We start from the raw sequence: 15070 nt of genomic DNA on the forward strand, positions 1-15070 counted from the left end.
GCCTATATACATCCCTGCTTGTTATTTTAATGCATAGTCTGTTTTTCATAAGGCTTTAGTTTTGTCCTCCCTAAACGGCAAGTCCTTATATACACAACGCTGCTTAAGTATATATTTACGTCACACAACAACTGCCCTTTAAGTATGTAAATGTAATGAATGATTAGGTACAGACAGAGTATTTTCCATTTTGCCTTTATAAATACCATCAGAAAAAATTTATTGACCTACGTAGTCATTTACAGAATAAAAACATTGTTCTACTAGAAATTTTTTAAATTCTGTTTTAAATTTGTCATCATCTTCTAACTGTCTGACGTTGACTGGCAGTGCGTTGTACAGTTTTGCACCGATATGGCTCACATGCCTTTGTGTATTCGTTCTTTTTGTTCGCTGTGTATGGAGCGCTGCGCTATTACAGGTATTGTAGTTATGAAAGTCGGCATTTGTCTGAAAATCTGCAATGTGGGTCCTGACATACAATACACATTTGTTTCTGTATAATGATGGTACAGTAAGTATTCTAAGCTTTTTGAATATGGGTTTGCAGTGTGCTGTGGATGACTGTGAGTTATTATTCGGATGGCCCTCTTCTGCAACAAAAAAATTTGTTTTAGGTGCCCTGTTGTGGAACCACAAAATATTATTCCGTATGTGGCAAGAGATTGAAAATAGCCGAAATATGCCATTTTGGCAACCTCTGAGGTACAAACATTTGCAATAATTCTGAGGGCAAACCAGGCTGAATTATGTTTCTGTGCAAGTTTTATTACATGGTCATTAAAATTTAAGTTTTCATCCACATGAATCCCCAGCAATTTTGTGGATGTCACTCTGTCTAAGGCTTTGTCACCCCACACCAGACTGAGATTTACATTTTGGTATCTTTTCGCAAACTGCATATAATTTGTTTTATTTACATTCAATGTCAACCTGTATGCATTGAACAAAGAGTGGATGTAATTTAGTACCTTATCAGCAGTTGTTGGTAGCAATTGCCTTGGTGCACTTATTATCACACTAGTATCATCTGCAAATATTATTGTTTTGGCTGCATCATCTGAGGTGTGAAAATCATTTATGCAGACAAAAAACAATATGGCCCCTAGGACGCTGCCTTGTGGTACTCCTATTTCTACATTTTTTGCTTCTGATACTGAATTTATTTTGTGGTTGGAGTAAGTTGATGTCAGTCCTACATCCTGTGTTCTGTTTTTTAGGTATGATTCAAACCATTTTTTTCCTATCCCATGTGTACCCAACGCTTCCAATTTTTCTAAAAGAATGTCCTGGTTCACAGTGTCAAAAGCTTTGGAGAGGTCTAAATTTACTCCTACTACACTATAATCTTTTTCTAGATTTTTAATTATTTGTTCAGTGTAGCACATTATTGCTGTTTCAGTATTTTTATGTGCATGGAAACCATGCTGATTTCTGTTTAGTAAATTGTGGTCATTTAGATATTTGTTGATTCGGTGCTTCATCAGTTTTTCTAATATTTTTGAAAATGCTGGGAGGAGAGATATTGGGTGATAGTTTTTTACCTTATAATTGTTGCCATTTTTAAATAATGGCTTCACTTTTGAAACTTTCAGCCTTTCTGGAAAAGCTCCTTCACTGAATGATAAATTGGCTATGTGTGCAAAGGGCTTTGTGATTTGTGGTGCTGTCCTTGTTATGATAGACACAGGCACCTCATCTATGCCAGCCGACATTTTGGGTTTCGAGCTTTGTATCACTTTCAACACTTCACCCTCATTTGTTGGCTCTACCCTCATCCTACAAGCTGTTTTTGGATATTCAGGTTTTTCTTCATTTGTAAATTTTAAGCTTAATGAAGTTGTTGCATTTATGAAATAATTGTTAATATAATGTGGCAAATCTTGTTTATTAATATTGACATTTTTAAAATTTTTGAGGCTAATGTCCTGGTTTTCACAATTATTTCCCGTTTCAGTCTTCACAATACCTCATATGGCTTTTGATTTGTTTTCAGACTGTCTTATAAAACTATCATGACTCATGAATTTTGCTTTAGCAATTACTTTTCTATATACCCTCTTGTAATTCTTGACATATTCTATGAACTGTGGGTCTGTGGATGCTTTCATTTTAGAAATTAGTCTCTTTAGAGTTCCACAGGAAGTTTTGATGCCAGCTGTGTTCCAAGAACTTGGCTTTGTATTGCCATGTGACCAGATTTTTGACAGCTTTTTTGGAAAACACATTTCAAAATATCCCATGAAAATGGAAGAAAATGTGTTATATGCATCATTGGTATTTGTTAGGGATAATACTTCTGCCCAAGCCTCATTAGTTAGCATATTTATGAATTCTACACAGTTTTCTGTAGAAAAATTTCTTTTATACATGAAATGTGTTTTTTTCTCTTTCAGTGCCTTGAAGGAATTTTGAGAACAAGAGCATGGTGGTCTGATAATCCCAAATCAGTATTTGTTACTTCAACTTCTGTGCATCCTACATTTGAAAATATATTATCAATAAGACTAACTGTATTATTTGTTATTCTTGTGGGTGTGTGTATGTGTGGAAGCAGGTTGAAACTACATAACAGATTTAGGAACTGGTCTTTTAGCCTACTTTCACACATAAGATTAATATTAACGTCACCACACACAACTACAGTGGCTCTATCGGTGAACAGAGTGTTAAGCAATATTTCTAATTGGTTAAAGAATATGTCTGCATCACCAGTAGGTGGTCTGTATATTGCTATGACTATGACTTTTCCCTGTATTTCATTCAACTGCACACCTTCTGATTCGAAATGATTTTCCACACTCAATGATTCAGCTTCACACCTTCTTTTATAGCTGATACTTGGTTTGGTAAATATACATACACCTCCATTTTTGGTATTTTTTCTACAATATTGGCTTGCCAACTTAAACGGATGAATATTAATGCTACTTAGTTCAAAACTTCTGCACCAATGCTCCACAATGCACATGCAGTCAATATTTGCACTGTCCATAGCTACCTCAAGTTCTAATGGTTTATTTCTAAGACACTGAATGTTTAAGCTTAGAATCTGCAGGTGATGCTATCAAGCATCTCTGCTGGCTCTGGAGGTGGCGTTTATACTTTGGAGTCACAGCGTGGCAGGAATTTCGAAGGCATGGAGAAAGCACCTCTGCTGACAATGTAAACACCCGAAAACAATTGATAGAAACTGTGGACCAATGTCATTCTCTTATGTGCTGTTCTGAAACTCACTTCAGCTGTGTCATTCTGAGTAGTAAGAGATTTGTCACCAGGTATTGTAAATGCTAAATATGAGAACAATGAAATGCATAAGAGTTCTCTCAAAAGGCATTTACATAATTTTGTAGTGAGTTGGCATAGATGTGAGCTCTCTAACAGCCCTTGTCCCTCTGCAGATGGAAACAAAGTCCCATGGTACAATTAGTGGCACAGCGTAGCAAGTCTACATTATGAAGTAGTTAGGAAACATTTATGTGAAATAGCCAGAAAAAAGTCACTAGGCTATGGATAAACTTTGATGTTGGAAGTTGTAGAAGTAAGGATCATAAAATGTGTGTACAATTTCAGTTTTTAAGATGAGGTGGACCCAATTTTAGCTATGGGAGAGAGGAAGTATAGACAGCCCATTAGGAGGGATAGTCTAGTGCTTGGTCAGAGGAGTACATGGGAGGATTTACCTGTACCATATTATGAATGTATTGGAGAGTCAAGTGTATGCGGACCTGTACAAGGGATGGCCTATACGTACATTAGGTGGATCCACAGAAGGAATGGCCTGTACCATTTCTTTATGCATAGGAGTAAGGAGAGGGAGACCCACATTGCAAAGATGAGAATGTATAATCACAATATCTGTCTGAAGGATAAGGTGTAAGTGCAGTTCTTGCACAAGTAAGCAAACTGTAATATGATTTTTAACCACACTATTGATTTTTAACCATACTATTGAAATATTCTCAAAAATAGTCAAAGACAAATGGATCTACCTGGGTCATGATTAATTCTTTGTATTTTCATTTACTTACTTGTTGATTTACAGCAAATCTGATATTTGAAGTTGTAGAAAGTAGCATAGAGTGAAATGTCAGGCAAATAAAGAAATAACCCTCATTTTATCTCAATAAATTTGAGAACTTGGTGACATGGTATACAATGACTGAAAAACAACATTAAGTTAATTGCCTTTGAGCAAAAGTAATGAACTAATGATTTAGCTGGGTCAAACAGTATACATATCCTATGGATTTGTGTTCTGTTATGAAAAGCTAACATTGTAATTACGAAGTAGTTAAGTGACAATAGTAGCTTATGAAATGAGAGAAAATAAAGAGATGAACTTAGAAAAATGACATGCTAAAGATATTACCCAAAAATGGGAAAATAAGCTATGATACTTACCCTTGGTAAACCAAGTGATTGTTAATTAAAAATGACTGATTTTTTTAGTGCAGAAACTGATTTCAGTGCTATGAGACAATTACTTTTGTGATATTAAAAATTTATTGAAAAACCTAACAATTTAATGAGGTTGTAATTAGTTAATTAAGTTATTTTACATGACATCTTTCAACTTAGTTGGGGGATCTGTGATGTACAGGTTGTTACATCTCTTCCTGATAATCAGATGAAAGATGTTCTTGTAAAAAACATTGTTTAGCTAGTTAGCATGTGGTGAATCTCTACTGTGTGTGTTTCAATTTCGGTTTGAGCAGAGACGAAGTGAGAAGTGTGAGCACAGGACATAGCAAAGGTGTGATGCTGTCAAAAGTCTCTCTGCCTGCTCTGGGGGTGGCATTTGTACTTGTTTTGGAAGGCACAGAGGAAGCATCTCCATTGGCAACTTAAACACTCAAAAACAATTGATAGAAACTGTGGAGAAATGCATTCTCTTATGTGCTGTTCTGAAATTCACTTCAGCTATGTTGTCCTGTGTGTAACGGATTTGTTACCAGATACTATAAATATTGAATAAGATTACAAACAAATACAGAGGAGTTCTCTAAAAAGTTATTTATGTCATTCTGCAGTGAGTTGCATAGATGTGAGCTCTCTTACAGCCCTCGACACTGTGTGGTTGGAAACATAGTTGTTTGGTACCCCTCACCTGGTTCAGCTTCATTAATGACATCTTTAAGATCTGTACATAGGATGAAGACACCATATCCTCATTTCTCTTAAAGTCCAGCACCTATTCTCCCATTTGCTATATTTAGTTCAGATTCACTGATGGCATCTTCACGAATTCAACTTAGGGTGAAAACACCCTATCCACACCCTTTCAGAAACTCAACACCTTTTCTCCCATTTGTTTCACCTGGTCCTCCTCACTTCACTCATCAAGCCATCTTGCTCAGTGTTGACCTCTTCTTCACAGATGGCTCCGACAGTACCTCTGTTCACATCAGGCCTCCCATCAACTATACCTCAATTTTGATATAAGCCATCCATTTCACACAAAGAAGTCCCTTCCATACAGCCTAGCACCCAAGATCATCATATCAATGGTGACAAGCAGTCCCTCTTTAAATATATCAAGGGTCTTGCTTAGGCCTTCACAGACTGAAATTATGCTTCCCACCTTGTACAGAAGCAGATCTCCCATGCCTTGTTTCCCCAGCTACCCAGTTACCCACCATCCCCCACTTACCCATTGACCTGACACAAAGAAATGACCATTTCATGACTCATTACCATCCAGGACTCAAGCACTTCTATCACATTCCCTGCCAGGGTTTTGACTATCTCTTATTATGCCCAGAAATATCCTCCCCCTGCCCCAATGTGGTATACCGCTGCCCACCCAGTCTATGCAATATCCTTGTTTGTCCCTTTTCACAGCAGCTCCTAACCCCTTGCCCCCATAGCTGATATCCCTGTAAAATACCTAGATGAAACACCTCTTCTCTCCTCCCACTACCATTTACTCCCATCCTGTCAGCAATTTCCTAACCCATCAAAGGCAGGCCCACCGGTGAAAGCAGCCATGTGGTCAACTTACCTGCAACCAATATGCAACATTCTGTGAAGGGCATGACCAGGGATGCTGACAGGTTTTCATGTCAGCATGGCAAAACATTTTCCCCACACTTCTGAAAGAGAAATTTTGAGGACACCATTATCTACTTATCATTTTCTCCTTCTGGTTTCTACAGTGCACTTTTAATACCCAGTCAGTGTTATAAACAAGCTAACAGTATCATTACAGGAAAACTGTTTTTAGATTCACCGATTTTGCATTTTCCCACCATTTGTATTATTTTCTGTTGGTCCTATTTAAGCATTTTTTGTATGTTATGTTTAACAGCCGTTTATGACACAACAATTCATTCTTTTAATGTTGGCAAGAGCAATCAATGCACATGCCTCTAGGAAAAACGCAACGAAGATGTTCAAGAATGTATTTGGATATTTTGAAAATAAATTTCTGGTTCATTTGCTTATTGCCATTGTCCCGTCACTTATTGTTGGGAACTTGTATCAGTTATGGGTACTGAAACAAAAATATTGGTAATTTCCATTGATGTTCTACCAAATGTAATGTCCGTCTGTGAAATATAGATATTCATGAATTGATTTTTTAGATTCGTTTTTGAAACTAAAGGAAAATATCAAATTGCATGCTCCAGTTGTTTCAGCAAATATGAAAGATTTTTTAACCAAACTGTGCAGCCCAATCAAAGGATCACTTTTTTGATACCACTTGACTGTCTCCCACAGTGAAGCAGAAGTTTGAAATTTAGCTCAAAGGTGCCTACAACCTTCGTCTGCAACTGTGTAGGAGTGTGGTGCCCAGTGACATCACTCTCTGGTTTACCATGCTTCAAGCAGCAACGAGCTGACACATGAGGGGGAAAAAAAAGCCAGTGCTCAGAAGTTCATATGATATGTAAGGAGGGGGGTTAATGATGTCACCTTGGCATCAAATTTCACCACAATTCTTCCCTGCACCACATGGATGTCCACAGGATGAGAAGGTCACCACACCACTTCTTACCCACATTTCACCCCTTCTTTTGATGCCTCTGCATTGGAGGTGAGATTTGAAACACCCAGTGTTAAAATCACACGATTTTCTTATGGGTGGGCAAGGAAAGACTTTCAGACAAGCTACCACTCAGAACCAACACTGAAAGGCTTCAGGGGATGGCGTTAAGGACGTCAGTAGAACTGCCCCTTTCCACGGGGTGTTGATTCCCACACATTTAATGGCTGGAAATGACAGCTTGCAGTGTGAGGGTGACATCCTTTGACACTGCTGACACCCCTAGAGGTTTCAATACTTCCCTATGGACATTGCGGAGTTGCATCCTGATTGAACATGATCACATCCTTTTTGGAGTGCTGAATGGCTGCAGGTTTGATCTTGTGTACAGGGTGGAACCACTAGGGACCAATTAAAACCATTCGACAAAATATGAATGTGATCCAAAGCAGCAAAGCGTGCTAAAGCATTTTAGCCCCTCTCTTTCGCTCCCTCCTGAGGCATGATCATGAGAGATGCAACATTGACACATGCATGAATAAAACAGCAAAGGGCCACTCTAAGCCCCCCCCCCCCTTTTCCCTCCGTCACTCACCCGCCACTTTGGCAACATCCTCTGTGGCAGCCACCCAGCATTATTGGGGAATTTTAAGAATGTACTGATACAGAGACAACCTGCAAATTAGTCTTAGACACCTGCTCATTCCTCAAATCCTAGATGTGTGCTCACAGGCACCTACGAATATTCCACAGGTTGTTGTTATAAAGTCACATTTTTAAAATTGCCAATAAAGTAGGCTGGTGTCACGAAGGGCATAGCTGAACTGGGAGGATCTTAGAGGGACCCATCACCATTTTATTCACACATGTGTCAAAGCTGCAACTCAGCCCCCCCTCTCCCTCCACATACACACAAACAATCGGCAGTCACACCACATAAGGGTGTGAAATACGAGTACTGAAAATACACAAGCATCATTTACTGCTTCAAATCATGTTCATATTTTGTTGAATGGTTTTGAGTAGTCTCTAGTGGTTCCAACCTGTACACAAGACAAAAATTGCAGTCATGCTGTACTCCACAACCAGGCTTTCAATTGTCTTTGTGTCCTGAATTGATGAATATCCTACACACTATCCATCCCACCCCCTCCCACAGTGGTACTCTACCTCCCACCTAAGCTACACAGTATCCTTGTCCATCCCTACTCCCAACCCCTTGTCCCATGGCTCATATCCCCATAACAGACATAGATGCAAGATCTTTCACATAACCCTCCCACAACAACTTGCCATGTTACTGACAAGCTGAGCTGCAACCACTCTGCTATATTCTACATGGGAATGACAACCAACACACGTGAATGGCCATCTCCAAACTGTGGCCAAGAGACAGCCAAGCCACCCAGTTGCTGAGCATGCCTCCCAACACACTGTTCTTCACTTCAACGACTGCTTCACAACCTGCACAGTTTCCATCCTTCATACCAACACCAGCTTTATTGATTTGTGCATGTGGGAACTCTCCCTGCAATATATCTTATGTTTCTGTAACCCCCTGGTCCAAACCTTCATTAGTCCCTGTCCTTCACCCACTTAAACCCATTCCCTGCTTCCATTCCAGCACTAGACAGCTTTCTATTCCACCAACATATCCACAATCTTTTTCCCCCTCTCCACTTCTCTCCTTCTCTGCTCCTCTCCTCCCCTTGTCTAACCTCCTGACTGCACTAGCTGCCCTTCCCCATCCCCACCATGTCCCAGAATGCTCCTACAAACAGCACTTCACCATCTCCCATCCCTACCCTGCTATCCCTCTCCATCTGCACCCCAGTCTCAGATTGCTTTTCCCATCATGTGCAGTTGTTCACAGTGCAGCCTCAGTCGCCAGAGACAGTGGTCATGTATGTCTGAGTTGTGCTTGTGTGAATATGTTTGTTGTCTACTTCAGAAAAAAGCCTTTTGTTTGAAAGCTCACATATTTAGCAGTGTTTTTGTTGTGCCTGTCTGTAACTCAACATCTCCTCTATATGGTGACTAGCAATCTATCCTTTTCATGATATTGTCATTATAGGATCCTGGATTTTCCATTGTTTAAATATCTGGTCAAGACTCGTTGGTACCAAGTGGATTACATGATGGCTCAACAGATATTTCTTCTTCTTCTTCTTCTTCTTCTTCTTCTTCTTCTTCTTAAAAAAAAGAAGCTGATACTGATTTGGAGTATAAGCTAATAATGACAAAGAGCAGTGTTTACATTCAAAAGAATGTACAAAATTTGCAGTCCATAGAAATAGGGAAATGTTAGAAATTAAAATTGTTGGAGGCTGTGTGGTGTAGTGATTTGCGTAGATACTTAGGAAGCTGTAAGGTTTATATTAGTGGCCTAAGTGACCTACAGAAAGTATTCCCATGCTTGGAAGCATGCTATATGTTATATCTGTGCTCGCTTGATGGTTGCAGATGATCACACATGTAAGGCTCGCAGCTCATCTAAATTGCACAGCAGCCTGTGAATTAATAAAGTCATTTGCCATACACTAATCAAGGTGAAATTTTGTAAAGCCTTTCAGAATAATCATGGTTAATACTCAGCATTGATGGTTAATACTCAAAATAAATTTGGAGATATTTAAAATTACCTAAAAGTAAAATTTATAACTTCTCCTTACAGTCAACATTGAGACACTTTAATACATTCTTATAAATGTAGCAGTGGATGACTTAAACTCAACACTTAGTCACCAAAATAGTTAGTTAAACAATATTTTGTTTAACAATACAAGTTACTTAATGTTCTCAACTTACAAATGTATTTTTGTTTTCAGTTTCTTTGACATTATTATTTTTGTCTGTCAGAGGGAGTGAGGGGGTGAATAAAGAATGTATGTGACATATGAATCTTGACATTTGTTACGGATTATGATGAATGAGTGTGGCACTCATGTTGTGCGACCAGGCAGTGAGTCACATACATGGTATGATGCACTTAACGTATAGTAGACATATTTTGAATTGTAGAAACAAAATCTTAATTTCGTGCCTTAAGAGAAGTAAAGATGAGATTATTTGCAGTTCATTTATTTTTTGGAAATAACAGATACTGGAAATTGAATAAGGTAAATTGGAAATTGGTGATTAGTCCAGGATGGAAATTATTGGGTTGCATATGAAAAACTATGAAGCTGATTGGCTACAATACGTTGCAGCCAGTCAGAAGAGAGAATGTTCCCACAGTCTGGCAGAGAGAGGTTTTTTTGTGTATACACTCATCTTGCAAGTCATATTCTAGTGTGTAGGAGTACACTTATATGTACTTCTGAAAATATTCTAATTTACTGTTATTAAGAATCAGAATATTTCAGACAGTGATGAAGATCTGGTGTACACAATATTTTCAGAAGCTTAGAGAATGTTGAGATTTTCTTCTGAGGGGCTTAAAAATTATGTGTGGCATGCTATGTAGTCATAATTCTGAATTGATGAACTGTGCAATATTTAATAAGCATACCAAAACTGACAACTGTTGTTGACTTTAAAAAAACATTTTTGACTGTTGTAAGTTGTGGTTCTTTAAACAGAAGGTCGCAAGTTCTATACTTACATTAGCTACTGTTGAATGTAGCAGCACCAGCTACGAGCAAATATTTGATTTTACATCAATAATTGTGTGTTAGGCCAGACCTGGTAGCAGCAAATGTGCTATTCAAAGGGGAATGTAGCATAAACATTTTATACCAGAATATGTTTCATTCTCTAGCATCAGTTGGAACCATTATAAAGACCCCTATCTGCAGCACAAAACAAAACGTGTTATGTATTTTGTTGACATATATAGTGCAGCCAGCTTTTTAAGCACCTTTTCCATTTTGAACTATACTGTAAGTCACTTCAGGGTAGGCTGCGTTTTTAAGGAAACTCATGTAAATAAGTGAGTAAAATACAATAGCTAGATCAGAGCCACAATAACAAATCTACAAGCCAAACTCAAAAAAATAATATTCAGTCAGGTCTCTGGAAGAAGTTGGAAAATATTACAGCTGCAGGCAGGATCACAACTCTGAAAATAATAGTAATAAAATGTGACGGATAGCTGAAGGAACACATCTACATCTACATCTATAGTCTGCAAACCATGGTGAGGTGCATAGCAGAGGGTACATCCCATTGTACCAGTTATTAGGGTTTCTTCCATTCCATTCACATATGGAGTGTGTGAAGAATGATTGTTTGAATGCCTCTGTGTGTCCAGTAATTATTCTAGTCTTATCTTCAAGATACCTGTGTGAGCAGTACATAGGGGATTGTAGTACATTACTAGAGTCATCATTTAAAGCCATTTCTGGAAACTTTGTTAATAGATTTCTCAGGATGGTTTACATCTATCTTCAAAAGTCTTCCAGTTCAGTTCCTTCAATATCTCTCAGACACTCTTCCATGGATTAAACAAACCTGAAAGCATTTGTGCTGCCCTGCTCTGGATATGTTCAATACCTTCTGTTAGTCTCAATTGGTATGGATCCCACACACTTAAGCAATACTCTAGAAAAGGTTGCACGAGTGATTTGTAAGCAATCATCTTTGTAGCCTGGGGCGTACTTGGGAGACAATTAAAAAAAAAGTCTGCAAGAGACAACAACAGAAAGTAGGTCATATACCAAGATAAATAATTGAAGAATCTAAATGATTTTTTTTTCAAAGAATGTCTGATTTAGAAGCTTAGAAGATACATTAATGTATAAGCAATGAGAATGATAATTTATTGATCTGCAGTTCACTTTCTATGTTGATGTACCCCCCTGAAATTATTCCCTCCTGTGAGTAACAGAGAACAGTACAAACATGCATGTTGTCCTCTTATGACTCCTCCTGCATAATCTTCTGGTGGTATCAGCAAGGACAGTCCTGAGTTGGGATGGGGTCACAGCCCTATTCTTTTGTATAAATAAGAACTGTAAGTGATTGCCATATGTCAAGAGAAACCATGGCACAGTCATTTAGAAAGACACTTAACTCTTGCAAACATAAACTTTAATCAGTATTGGTTTAGAAAGAAAAAATAAAATGAGACATCATAAATTTCATCTCGTGTATTGTTGGAATCCAATCAGAAAAGTACGTAATGGGGTTTTTGTGCACAATGTGGAAGCTTTAGATAACCTGTAATAGATCACCTTGTTTAGATAACTGTGGAAAATGAGATGCTCAGAAGTTTTGCAAGGTAGTATAAGAGATAAATACTTTGGTGGAAGAGCCAGAAGTGACTTGCCCCAGGAAGCAGTGTGTGACGTCATTAATTAAATGATGTCCATGAGATTCAGTTTGTGTGGTCCACCTCCATAGCGCAGCAGTAGTGTTACCATGTACCATGCAAGGGAGCCCGGGTTTGATTCCTGGCAGGGGACTGGGTGTTGTGTGTCCATCATCATATTCATCGTCATTGACACGCAAGTCACCGAAGTGTCATCAACTAAAAAGACTTGCAATTTGGCAGCCGAACCCCGAAGGCGATATCCCGGCCAATAAATGCCATACCATCATTTCATTTCACTTTGTGGCTTGCCCTTCTGTGAAACTGATATTTAAGTGCTGCCAGAAAAGTTCAGAATGATGAGAGAAACAGGAGGGTGCATTGCATACACAGGTGACTCATCGCAGATTGTAGCAGGAGGTGTGAGATGCAAACTAGAAGGCAAATCAGTCACATGCTGAAGCTGGAGTGGATTGACAACTGCATATTTCAGTCTGTCTGTGAAAGGACCAGTGGCAGAGATCCATTACGTAGTAAGTAACTTAGCATAGTACAAACCATGGCTGAACTACATTTGGTTACTTTTTTTTACTGGTTTCATTGGAATCATTAGAACATTTATTTTTGTTGCCAGTGTGTTTCCATTTTTTGTTTGAATTTTTAAATTATATAATTTGTTTCAAAGTTTTGATTCAAGGGAATTAATCAGTAATTAGCATATTTGTAAAGTAATTTATTTATTTGTATCCAAGTTACAACTAGTAAATGCTTAAATCAGTTTTCGAGGTATTTAAGAAACATTACCATGAGATCAGTTTGTACATATACAAGGACTAGTTTGGACACATTTTACCACTGATAGCAGCACGCCTGTGCCTGGTAGGTGTAAGTGTGCTCAGGTGATGAGTCCTGAGAACTCAGATTGACAGATGTGAAGGATGATGATGTGTCCTGTGGGAAAAATAATACATTTATTACTTGACAAATGTCTTTTATTAATTATCATTTACAATGAAAAACTGAACAGTAAATAATTGCTAATGGAAACATATATTAGTGGAAAATAATGAATGCAATATAAACACTCGCATGAAAAATACAACCACTGAGCACATTGAAGAATCTTTTGATGATGGACTGGCAAACAAATAAGATGTTGAACATGGTAACTTAGGCTTCAACTTGTGTTCTCTCTGCTGCATTGCAGTATCATTAGAGAGGAAACTTTTTTTTGATGTACCTGTGTGTGAGCACACCAGACAAAAAATTAATCACCCCTCAGGAGACACCACTTTAATGCAATGTAACACTGCCTCTAGTCTTGATAAAGTCTTCATTTCAGTGAGAAAGAAAGTTCACAAGATTAATTAATTATACCATAGCCAGCAGAAGCCACTAATTGAGGATTATATTTCATAGACGTTCCAAACTGCAGCAAAGTATATTGTTACATTTCATCCACTGTTAAAAAAATTGCGCAGTGGTTGATTTAATGAATCAGTCAGAGTGTAGTAGAGTTTGTAAGTGTTTGTCAAATGAGAAATATACATGTCCAGCCATCTGAACACAACTGTTGTTATCTTTGAAGAAGAGAGTGTCCACATCACACTCATCTTTAAGATGTGGAAGAAAGAGCAACACTTGGCCACCTTGAATGTTGGAACAAATACCCTGATTCATTGTCTTGGTAACATGAATGAGTGGACCCAAGTCATAGTACAAAAAACATCCCAAAAACGTTAAAAAATTATTAAATACATTCTCCATACAGTGAAGATTAAATGCCTCATTTGGCTGTCAGTGCACTCAGTGCCATGAATGATTTGGAAAGGGGCCAGACTGTGGCTCTTAGACCACTCTACATGCCTCCACTCAGCTTTTGTTCAGCTTCTGTGTTGTTTGGCCCACCGAAGGCATGCAGCTTTATCTGCTGCTCTGAGCAAAGGATTATTGCAAGGCACCCAACTCCAAATTTCCATTGCATGCAGTTTCCTTTGCAATGTTCATTTGGAAACAGGTTCACATGGACCTGCATTCACTGACACTAGTAATTTCTCCAGGGTTTGAAACCAATTATGATTGATTAAGTGTGATATCATTCTCCAGTTCCTGTCAGTTAGAACTTTTTTGTGGCCACTGTTATTAAGCTGTGTTATATGGCTGGAATTGATACATTATTGAACAGTCTACATTGATATATCAACAAATCAGGTGATATCATTTACTGTGCCGTCATGGACATGTCCAATCACTGTAACTCCTTTCTGCCATTCTCCACCTCCACCTATCTTTCTCTATGTATTTGACTTGCCCATACACATCACTTCACTGCCTTAACTTACATGCGTGGTGGAGGATCAAGTGACTTTCTGATTTCACTTCTGTGCCATTTACAGCACCTCAAAGTGACATGTATGCTCATTTGAGGAACTTACAAATAAACAAGAATCTGGAAGCTAATCTGCTGCCTGACACTTCTACATGGTGTCCCAGGCCCAGCACAAAAGCCGTTCCTCATGATAATTTTAAGGCTGAAATATGTCACAACACATATTAGGGAACTGTTAAGTATGAATTCAATGGCAAACCTTACATTACTTGGAAGCTGATGGATGATAGAGAAACCAAAATAAGCTAGATAACCTTAAAGTGGAAGACAGTGCATGAAAAGTGGCATTAAGCAAAGCTCTCAAAATTGAACATTGTTTTTGCCATGAAAGTTTTGTGTATGTTGTGAAGATTTGAGATAGTGCCAAAACATTTTACTAGCACTAATAAGTTGAGAAGCACTTGATGAAAAAAAAACATTTTTTGGTAATAAATGTGGTTAA

The 15070-nt window shown here is 38.2% G+C and overlaps 1 protein-coding gene across 1 annotated transcript in view; it reads right to left on the reverse strand.

The window, feature by feature from the left end:
• Positions 1–13088: 13088 nt before the first annotated feature.
• The window catches only part of LOC126475050 (neurogenic differentiation factor 4-like), a 39427-nt gene continuing 37445 nt past the window's right edge, over positions 13089–15070 (reverse strand). Inside the window, exon 4 of the mRNA XM_050102600.1 lies at positions 13089–13190. Within this exon, the coding sequence (XP_049958557.1) occupies positions 13089–13190 (102 nt within the window). The remainder of the gene's footprint in view (positions 13191–15070) is intronic.

Source organism: Schistocerca serialis, chromosome 4, assembly GCF_023864345.2.
Source record: "Schistocerca serialis cubense isolate TAMUIC-IGC-003099 chromosome 4, iqSchSeri2.2, whole genome shotgun sequence".
Taxonomy (NCBI): domain Eukaryota; kingdom Metazoa; phylum Arthropoda; class Insecta; order Orthoptera; family Acrididae; genus Schistocerca; species Schistocerca serialis.